Below are 11,432 nucleotides of genomic sequence, written 5' to 3'. Positions count from 1 at the left end.
TGGGTCTAATTTCAATATATTCCAATGTTTGGATATGATGTGTTGAATCTGAGATGCCTGTCTACTGAACTTGGTGATGAATAAATTTACTTTTTAAAGACAATCCTTTATTCATCACCAAGTTCAGTAGCCCTGCAGCCTAGAGAAAATTGAGAATTCGTCCCGCGGTTAACCGAATATCCAGAGGGCCCAAGGCAGAAGTCGTGTACCCCAAAGAAGTGTCTGTCCGGTGCCAACAGTGAGGAACCCTCCACCAACCATCCCAGGGAAGTGGAGCCGGAACCAGTGAGTGACGATCCCTTGACCAGCCCTGAAAAATGCCAGGCATGACTGTGATATGCTCCGTGAACAATTGAAACAAAAGGAATATGGTTACACAGAGCTACAGAAAAATAACGCAAAGCTACAGGAATATGTGCTCGCAATGTACTCTTTAGCCAGGACAGAATTGGACGATCTCAAGACTGAGCTAGATACTGCAAATGCTACTATTTCCGCCATGGATGAAAAGCAGAGCCAATCTGATAAAATGGTGGCTACGCTAAAGCGGAAGTATGAGGAGGCACTGAAGCAGATGACAGTCTTCCAGCAAGAGGTTCACACTCTTTGCATAGAGCTGAATGCCTCACAACAGGAGGTCAACAGTGTCCGGATAGAGGTGGACGTATCTCAGAAAAAGGTTCAGACACTCCGCAGAGCACTGGATGCCTCACATGAGACCAAAAGCTGCCGCACAGACCTGGAAGTTTCCAGAAAGGAACTACACAGTCTCACTGAGGAGCTGGACATTTCAAAAGAAACAATTACCAATCTTAATACAAATCTCCAAGTCTCCCAGAGGGAGCTTCAGACCCTCAACCTAGAGAAGGATGTCTCACGCCAGGAGACTGTCATTCTCAAAGCAGATGTGCGTAAATGGAAGGAGGACTGCAAGAAGGCCATGAATAGTACAGAGACTGAAAAAGGAGAAAATTTAAGATTACAAAGAAAAAACGTAAAACTCAAAGAAGAAAATTTTCATTTGACAAACGACGTCAAGGAAAAAAATGAAAAGCTGCACGAGCTTAAAGAAATAAATAGACTTTTGGAAGGTGAGAAGTTTGAAGCAGAGCACCGACTGCAGAACCAACTGCAAGGTCTGCGTACGCACCTCGAGAAGGCCGAGGAGAAGCAGCGAACTCTGCAGGAAGACAATCTGCAGGCTGTTAAAGAAATTCAAGTGCTGCAGGAACGTCTGATTACCCAGTATGTCCCCGCAAAGCAGCATGAGAAACTGAAGGCTACCCTGAGCATCACCAAAGCAACGCTAAAAGCCAAGCTTAGAACCCAGGTGACACGGCACAAAAGGGAGCACAAGAAGGTCCACAAACTGAAACAAGTAACTGTGGCCCAAGCAAAGAAGTTCATAGTGCTTCACAATGCAATAAAAATGTGGAAGCAAGCTCAGAGAAAGCAAAGCATGTCGATAAATTCCCTGAGAAGGGACTTGCAAGACGCACTCAAAAAACAGGGATCTCTCGCGGATGAGATTACAGTCCTACAATGACAAGTATTGACTCTGACTAAGCATCAGTATCCCACAGCCTCAAAAACCCATGAAGACAAGGGTACAGTGAGAGCTGGAAATACCGCTCATCTGAAAGACAAGGTTGCAAAATTTGAACCACCTAAACAAGCACTAGCAAAACCTTCAGCCACCCAACAGGCAACAAAAGAAGGTACACGTGCTGAATTAAAACCAGAAGAATCCTTAGCTAATGAAGCTGAAAAGATGGGACATTCTCTGGAAGTGGGTGTGGAATTGCAACTTAACCTCAAAGAGGCTGAACTAGCAACCCCATTGAGTGGGAAAAGGGCAGAGAGACAGCTTCAAGAGCGGAAAACGCAAAGGGCTGTTTTTAAACGCTCTGCAACTGCTGCCATACAGTATGCCTACAATAAGACTAGCACCCGATGCGAGGGAAATCTCATAACCGCGCACGAATAAAAAAGACTATACTGTACTTAGAAAAAGTCCTCCTCGAGCGACTGAGGGGTGCTGATCTCAAGCACCTTCAGGAGGAGACACGAATAAACTGGAGAAAGGTCTCCAATCCGAGCAGGACTGAGGGTTCCCTTCCTCCATCCACTCTCATTCAAGTCACAGAAATATCTAGAATGGGAGTGGAAGGATGGGCTTTGGCCGTGGCAAGCCCGAGCTTCCCACAAACAGGGAAGTTATGTAACAGGGGAGTTATCCCTGTTCAAGTAATGTGCCTCTAATCCAGCAGTGTGGTTGTTAACTGCTGGTAGTCAATTAACAAACACCACCTGCCTGCTTACAAAAGCCTGTCTTTTGGGACAGGAAGTAGGACTCCTTAGCTCATACCTGAGCTAAACTTTAGAGAGAGAGAGCAGAGATTGTCTTTACTCTCACAACCTGTCTTGAGCTCTGCCAGAAGACACAGCATAGCTGCTTTCAAGACACAGGGAAAACTTCTAAACCTGAATGCTGACACACCCTGAGGAAAGGGAGCTGTACCAGGTACAGAGAAGATTTTCCCTCCAAGGAACAGATAAGACTTTCATTCTTAAGAGACTTCTTATTTCTGCTTATTTCATGCTATATGTTTTGGGGCTGGGAGACATGCTTATCTAAGGGAGTTGTGAACTGCATAGTGTTTCACTAGAAATACTCCCAAATGAATAGAAGCTTTGTTTACCCCCTGTTTGGATGGTTTCCTGATATTAAGGAAACAGGTGCAATAAAAAGCTTTCTTTAATTTCACAATAATCAGTCTCTCTTGCATACCTCTGTGAGCGTCCGCCTACACCGACTTTGAGCTCCAAAAGACTCACAGGCATCAGAGGGAGATACCCTCACCCAATCCGTTAGGGGTACCCCACTATGAGACTCAGCTGGTCTCGGATATCCACGTGATTATGTTGGGTACCGTATAACAAGTACATGTGATTTATTGAATAGTGTTAGCAGATGTTTATATAATGAAAATGCATTGCAATGTTTGCTACACAAGCGAGGTCATTGGGATTCTACGAGGGGGAGAATATAGCACCGGTCTATTTTCCTCCTCAGCGACCCCCCTCCTTGCGTTCCAAGCGGTCGCGGGTGCCGCCAGAGGCAGCGACGGACCCGACGGCACGGCGAGAAGGTGGGGGCCGGAGCAGGGAGCGCTCCGAGTCCTCGGAGCCTCGGCAGCGCACCCGGCTAGCGGGGGCTGCCATGACAGGTTGCGCAAGCGTGCGCGTTGGTCGTGCATGCGCAGTAAGGTCCGGGGGTTGCGGTGGCCATCAGGGACTCGCGCATGCGCAGGAGAAGTGCGCACGCGGCCCCAATGTAATTGCAGCCTCTGCGGGACTACAGTTCCCAGGAGGCTAAGGGCCAAGCACCCCAGGTGTCCACAAGTGGCCAATGAGAGGCCAGGATTCTCAGCCAGGGATATAGATACATTTTGCGTGCTTAGGAACGGCAGTTGGAGCTGGGAGCAGGAAGGGGGAGAAAGGGTGTAAGGAGCAAGTGGCTCCTACACCAGGTAAGGTAGTTCCCGAGATCCCAGGCAGGCCCCAATCCCCACCAGGGTAGGGGGTAGGTACTGAGGGACGGCCCCTAGGTTAGGGACCCTGCCCTTAGGTGTGGGTGAGTGTACAGTCTTGTCAGTGTCACGGCTGTCAGTGCGTTGTGCACTGACAAGTAGGCACAGTGTGTGTGCAGCACGGTTGCTGCAGGTACCCGGTTGAGTGCAGTGCGGTTGCTGCAGGTACAGTGTGAGTGCAGTGTGTTAGCTGCAGGTACCCGTTTGAGTGCAGTGCGGTTGCTGCAGGTACAGTGTGAGTGCAGTGTGTTAACTGCAGGTACCCAGTTGAGTGCAGTGCGGTTGCTGCAGGTACAGTGTGGGTGCAGGGGGTCAGTGACCCGCCTGCATAGGACAGTTCTACCCTCGTAGGCCCCTAGGAGTGTTCCCTGAAGTCACCGAAGGTTGCTGTGCTGCAGGGATGCCCCATAGTGGTAGCGAGCATTACCCCTTACTGTGTAGACAGCTAGGGACAAAGGGACAAGCGTGCGGAGCAGGTTTTGCTGGCGAGTCGTTTGGGACCAGACGGCTGGACATTGAGACCCAGGAGGCAGACCGCTGATTCATCTGACCCTTTGCGAAGAGGTACCGGTCACCGCCATGACCGGAAGGTATTATAACATCAAGTGCACCAACACCGGTCAACAGGCGCTGATCCCGCCTTAGGCGTAACTCTTTAGGGACACTAAGCGAGTGGCTAAAGAACTGAGCCTATACAAATAGTTTCATACATGGACACGGTGTGTGGGGCACGCGGTGAGGGGACGGAGACGTTGCTCCTGATGAGAGTGGCCGAGTCACTAAGGTTACACGTTAAGGTTATATTGCTATAATATAGAGTGATAAGGTTCCGTTCATTATCATATAGTAAAACTGGTTGCATTCATATGTGTGTTGTTGTATTTCTTGCCCAGGGCAATCTCACATCACGGGGATCCTGGGTAAGTGGAGGCGCTGCACTATAAGTGTTACCCCAGGCTCCCAGCTAGCAGAGGCTCAGATCTCCTGGAGCCACAGGTTGTGTACAGTGACCAGTAGTTCCTTTGGGAACGTCAGAAAAAGGGCTACATACGCCTATAATATATATTATCTCTAACTGTGCATGCAGTGTCTTGTATGTAATGTATAACCCTGTTCACTTATGTAACTGTATTTGTAACCATGTATTATTTGTCATCATAACTATGTCCAGGTTATACTTGAAAACGAGCGGTAACTCTCAATGTATTACTTCCTGGTAACACATTTTATAAATAAATAATAAATAATTAACTTCTTCTCAACCCCTTGGCTGCCAATAGGGTTGAAATCAAACCTTTCTTGGCCTCTAACTTCTTGTTGAAGGCCCCCCTGGCAACAAAAGGATTAAATGGTACAGTAAAAATTACTTTTAATATTTCCATCACTTCCGCTTACTCGATCATGACGGTACATTGTAAACCTTGATCAATGGTCTCCCCACTAGTTGTCTCCAGTATTGAGATGACATATTCATTATTACAACCACGGAGACAGCTTGTAAACAAAGACTGTCTCGCGCATAGTTGCGCAACGTCACTTCCGGTTCAATAACACGGCCGCGTCACTTCCGGTTTCGATCACCACGGCTGACTGCAAATTTAGCTAATTGGCATCCCTATAAGAGGAGGAATGAGGCACACCTACCTGTACTCTCTGACGAAGCGCTGCACAGGCGTGAAACGCGTAAGAGACTGAGGTTTTTTGCACCCATCCCTGTCTGCACCATGATGTGTGAATAAAGTATCTTTTTTACCATACCGCTGCTGTCCCATGGAGTCCTGTTTCTCTGCTGTGCTCTGCATCTCTGCATCCGTGGCTACCCGACCTGCCTGTGTTGGTTGTTTGTGGTGTGATGCTCTTTGGGAGAGTGGTGTTTTATTACGTTGCTACCCCATTTGTGTCAACCATTACAATGATGCTCCTCCTAGTCCATGCACGTGCTATGTACACCCGATCTATTTCAGCGGTTTCACGTGACCAAGTATTTGGGTTTCCAGTCTATTTTCGGGTGTCTGAGGGGCTCTATGCAGTACTGTTTGAACCTCTTGTCTATGACTACACCCAGGCTACTGATGTGATGTTTGCCCGTGTGATGTTATTGTTCCAGCTCTTCTGTTTTGGACTATTTAATATTTTGGAATTTTTGACTATTAACTCATTTCACATGCTTCTTTTGTTTACCTTGTCCTGTTTATTCTTCCCCCACCACATCCTGTGTGTTCCCTCTGTTTACTTACTATTTATGTGTATTTATTGTACTTTTTCATTTTGTTTTTACTGTTGGTTGCTCCTCCTGGCAGTAATACCTAGTAAGAGCAGGTTTGCCAGCAGCAATATATAGATAAGCTTTCCGCGCTCAAGCTGTCCAGTGAAGAGGGTCCCCCCTTGCTGCTAACCGTGTGGAAGCGCCTCCTCAAAAACACTCCTAAAGGGGGCTCCAAAAGGAGTCCCCAAAGACCAGAACAAAATGCACACAGAGCGCACCGGGGGTTAAAGACCAAACATTAAAAAGATAAATAATACAATGAGCTGTGAAACTGTGGTGCCAGTGATCTAAACAACACCTGCTCTGCAGACAAATATACATTTATTGATCAATAAGATACAAATGTTAAAAATGAGGTCCACCATAGACCACAAAGCCACACAATACAAGCAGTATCTAGACCGCTAACATACACCTAAAATAGCCATGCACTGCACTGGCATAACAGATAGTACATATACACACATACAAAAAGACCCAAAGGTCGCAAAAGAGAAGCCCTGATGGCTAAGCAGTAGAATTGTGACAGATACTGCTACCGGGTATACGCTGAAGGGGGGGGGGGGGGGGGCACTTAACAGAGAAGCGCGAGCTGGAACCGCACACTGATGCCAGAGGTCCGGACTGCACCAGCGGAGGAGATCACACCACAGCGCGAGCTTCCTGGTTTCTGCCTCTACCCCAGCAAAACAGCACACATGTAGGGTGACCTCTACGCGTTTCGCAACCAGGTGCTTCGTCACGAGGTCACGTATGAGGTCACCCATGCGTTTATATACAATGATACAGCCAACGCCTAGGTTAACGCCTCCCCGCCCCAAACCAGCATCAGCTTATACCTAATTACCTATACTCTGCTAATAATAACTGAGGTGGGGATGATATTGCAGCCATAACGGATACCCTAAAAATGCATCTTACATAGTTGATGATGGACGTACACCAAATGAGTACACACAACAAATATGTTACAAATGCTTTTGCATGTATAAAAAATACACATTAATAGTTAAAAATATACAGATACAGTGATAAAACATGATTGTTTAACAAGGAGGAATAAACGGATAAAAAATATATACAACATAACAAACAAAATCTATCTTAAAAATGGTGTGAGCTCTATCAGCTCACAATTATGTGACCCTAGCTCAGTATCCTTTATGGGTGTTGATACTATCCCACGTCACCCTAGACAAGGGAACAGGGACCTGGCTTTACTTAAAAAGGAGCAATACTGTATCTATATGTTCGATTCCAGGTACCCCAAGGGCTTCAATGAGATGATAGAGCTCACACCATTTTTGTATTGTATTGTATGTCTTTACTTATATAGCGCCATTAATGTACATAGCGCTTCACAGTAGTAATACATGTGGTAATCAAATAAATAACAGATAATATAAATAACAGATCATGGGAATAAGTGCTTTAGACATTAAGGAAGAGGAGTCCCTGCTCCGAGGAGCTTACAGTCTAATTGGTAGGTAGGGAGAACGTACAGAGACAGTAGGAGGGAGTTCTGGTAAGTGCGTCTGCAGGGGGCCAAGCTTTAGGTGCCATGTGTTCAGAATAGCCACAGTGCTATTCATATGCTTCTTTAAGTAAGTGTGTCTTAAGGTGGGTCTTAAAGGTGGATAGAGAGGGTGCTAGTCGGGTACTGAGGGGAAGGGCATTCCAGAGGTGAGGGGCAGTCAGTGAAAAAGGTTTAATGCGGGAGGGCTTTAGATACAAAGGGGTAGAAAGAAGACATCCTTGAGAAGAACGCAAGAATCTGGATGGTGCATAGCGAGAAATTAGGGCTGAGATGTAAGGAGGGGCAGAAGAGTGTAAAGCTTTAAAAGTGAGGAGAAGAATGGAGTGTGAGATGCGGGATTTGATCGGAAGCCAGGAGAGGGATTTCATGAGGGGAGATGCTGAGACTATTTTTAAGATAGATTTTGTTTATGTTATGTTGTATATTTTTTTTATTTGTTTATTCCTCCTTGTTAAACAATCATGTTTTATCACTGTATCTGATATGCACCCCTATGCTAGGTAACCCTACACCTATATGCACCCCTATGCTAGGTAACCCTATACCTATATGCACCCCTATGCTAGGTAACCCTATACCTATATGCAACCCTATGCTAGGTAACCCTATACCTATATGCACCCCTATGCTAGGTAACCCTGCAGCTATATGTACCCCTATGCTAGGTAACCCTATAGCTATAATCCACTGCCCTATATGTACCCTTATGCAAGGTAACCTTATAGCTTTATGTGCCCCTATGCTAGGTAGCACCTTTTTCTATTTTGATATAAATTACTAGTGGTGGAGCGAGGTTCCTCTTGTGTTAAGACTTTTCCTAATACACGTAATACATGGCATATCATCTTTATTATACACACTGTATAAATACATATTTATTTTAACATAGTAGTTATTAGTAACATAGATGATAGTTATTAGATTATAGGCACGTTATTGATTGATCAGGCAGCGCACACCCCTCTCCTTGGACCCGGCGCACACCCCTCCCTGGCACATGACGAGTCCGCCTCTCCTGCTGCTGGGACTCTGGCCGGGGCCGCCCTCGCTGGGGCGGGATCTGTGAGCGGTGACTGCTGCTGAGGTCTCAGTGTCCCGCCTGTGACTGCTCCTGAGGTCTCAGTGTCCCGGGCTGTGACTGCTCCTGAGGTCTCAGTGTCCCGGCTGTGACTGCTGCCGAGGTCTCAGTGTCCCGGCTGTGACTGCTCCTGAGGTCTCAGTGTCCCGGCTGTGACTGCTCCTGAGGTCTCAGTGTCCCGCCTGTGACTGCTCCTGAGGTCTCAGTGTCCCGGCTGTGACTGCTCCTGAGGTCTCAGTGTCCCGGCTGTGACTGCTGAACGGATCTTCCGGTCGGTAACATGCAGGCCCGCAGCAGCCGCCTCTCCGTGCTCCAGCGGCACCTCGTATCCTTTCCAGGCTGCGGCTGGGCTCCTCCCCACCGTGTGACCGCCCCGCCCACCGTGTGACCGCCCCGCCCACCGTGTGACCGCCCCGCCCACCGTACCGTACCGCCCTGTACCGGGGGGCTCCCAGTATTATTAGTATTATTTATTCACTGCTGTGGTCTCCCATGTAACTGTATTATTTCTCATTACAAATATATAATTTAATTATGAGTACAGAGCGTGTGTGCGCGTGCGTGGCGTGCGTGGCGTGCGTGCGTGGCGTGCGTGGCGTGCGTGGTGTGCGTGTGGTGTCACACTAGAATTGTGGTTTTTTTTTTGTAGAAGTATTGGTACCGTGATAAATGAGCTTTAATAATCAAAAATAAATAGAGGATACCATTCTGTGACTAAATGCTTTAATATATGCGAGCTTTCCAGATACACTGATCTCTTCTTCCGGCGATGGTACATTGAATAAAGTAAGCAAGGATAAACTTAAATACAGTGCATATACTGTAGGAAACTTATCTGTGACTGAAACCTAACAACCCCCCCACCCCCCTGTTTAGTGTGTGATTTATGACATGAGGTGTTAAATAGTCCCTGTGATGTGTGTGTGTGTATGTAAATATAAATTGGTAAAGAGCCCACAGTATATACAGCGCTTTACAAAAGATGTATGTGGAGTGGGAGTGTATATCAATGATGTGGGTAGGTGTGGAAATGTAAAAGGCTGTTGCATTACTAAAAGTGTGTGTAGATACTACTGTATCTGGACCCTATTGGTGATAGGGATGGAATTATATAGAGTATTTGTATGATACAGCCGTGTGTGTGTATGTATATATATATATATATATATATAGCCATGTCCATACATACTGCGCGCTATATATAGCTATATATAGATAGATATAGATAGATATCTATATATAGCGCGCAGTATGTATGGACATGGCCTTTAGCACTCATGGGAAGAGAGTTCTCTCATGTCAGTAGTGACTCATAAAACTTTGGTCTCGGTTTAGGGCTCGCTCAGACAGACTGCTACTTCAGCGTGTTTGCGCCTCCGCCGCACGCTCCTGCAGCCCAGCGATCTCTGCTCCAACTGCAGGAGTTGGGTCGCGGCGTTTGGGGGCATGGTGTGGGGCGTAACAAACTAGTCACAGACCTGGTTCGCCTTTATTGGCAGAACCAGCTCACATCACGCGACTGTAGCACCAATTTTCCCGCAAGGCTCTGTTCTGGGGCCCCTACTCTTCTCAGTGTTCATTAATGATCTTCCCGCAGCTTGTAAGGAAGCCTCAATACACATGTATGCAGATGACACAATCCTATATGCACACAGCCATAGCCTCTCTGACCTTCAACACATACTTCAGTCTGACTTTTTGAGACTCAAAAACTGGATTTCCCAAAACAAACTGTTTTTAAACACTGACAAGACTGTAACAATGGTATTTGGGACCAAGACTACATTTTTAAAGCTTCCAGCGACTAAGCTCCAGATTAGAACCAACGCTAACACCACCCTAACCCCTGTCACTAGTTTTAAATACCTGGGCTTATGGTTTGACTCCCACTTAACATTTAGGTTGCACATTGATACCCTGACAACCAAGACCTATGCCAAACTAGGGGTACTTTACTGGAACAAATCCTCCCTAAGTCTCCTGGTCAGAAAGCGTATCGCACAGTAGATGCTAATGCCAATTATTGACTATGGAGACATAGTATATGGCTCGGCACCTCAAACCCACCTTAGCAAACTTGACACCCTCTACAATTCAATTTGTTGTTTTGTTCTCCAATGCAACTACAACACACATCACTGCGAAATGCTCAAAGAACTAGATTGGTCATCACTAGAGTAGGCGCAAAGTTCACCTTTCCTGTCTTGCCTTTAAATTCTTTATGGGCAAGCTACCCAGCTATCTGACCAAGCTCCTCACCCCTACCACATGCAGCACCGATCACCTGAGATCAGACTCCAAGAGACTGTTCATGGTCCCAAGGCTCAACAAAGTATCCGGCCGTTCCTCCTTCTCTTACCGTGCACCCCAAAACTGGAACAACCTACCAGAGACTCTCACATCCACCACCAGTTTAAGTTCTTTCAAATCTAAGGCTGTCTCACATTTTAATCTGGTCTGTAACTGTTTCATTCGCCCAGAATATATATTTTCTTTAACTGTGCATGCAATGTATTGTATATAATGTATACCCTGTTCATTTATGTAACTGTATTTGTAACCATGTATTATTTGTCTTAACTCTGTGCCCAGGACATACTTGAAAACTAGAGGTAACTCTCAATGTATTACTTCCTGGTAAAATATTTTATAAATAAATAAATACATACATTTTCAATTTTGGTTGTGGCAGTAAAAAGTTGCGGTTGCAAAATGTTGCAGCGACAGCGCTGCACTTTGCCGCCAGTGGAGGTTTCAGTTTGAAAACTCCCCCCGAACAACCAGAAATTGCGACGGTGTGCACGTCGCAACGCGGCGTGTCTGAGCGAGGCCTTGGGCCATCGCTAAGTGTCTCGAACAGTTGCAAAAATTTGTATTCATGCAACGTCTCTCTTTCGGTGTTCTAATATTACCTTTGAGTATGGCCACCTACAGATCATTCATCTTATGGCCAGAGTC

The 11,432-nt window shown here is 46.3% G+C and overlaps 1 protein-coding gene across 1 annotated transcript in view; it reads left to right on the top strand.

The window, feature by feature from the left end:
- The first annotated feature begins 8,479 nt into the window (after positions 1 to 8,479).
- The window catches only part of LOC142494879 (phytanoyl-CoA dioxygenase, peroxisomal-like), a 32,059-nt gene continuing 29,106 nt past the window's right edge, over positions 8,480 to 11,432 (top strand). Inside the window, exon 1 of the mRNA XM_075599505.1 lies at positions 8,480 to 8,799. Within this exon, the coding sequence (XP_075455620.1) occupies positions 8,755 to 8,799 (45 nt within the window). The 5' untranslated portion in view covers positions 8,480 to 8,754. The remainder of the gene's footprint in view (positions 8,800 to 11,432) is intronic.

The sequence above is a fragment of the Ascaphus truei genome, chromosome 5 (genome assembly GCF_040206685.1).
Source record: "Ascaphus truei isolate aAscTru1 chromosome 5, aAscTru1.hap1, whole genome shotgun sequence".
Lineage (NCBI taxonomy): Eukaryota > Metazoa > Chordata > Amphibia > Anura > Ascaphidae > Ascaphus > Ascaphus truei.
Note: the sequence above shows the minus strand (reverse complement) of the source record. Positions and strands in the feature narration are given on the sequence as shown.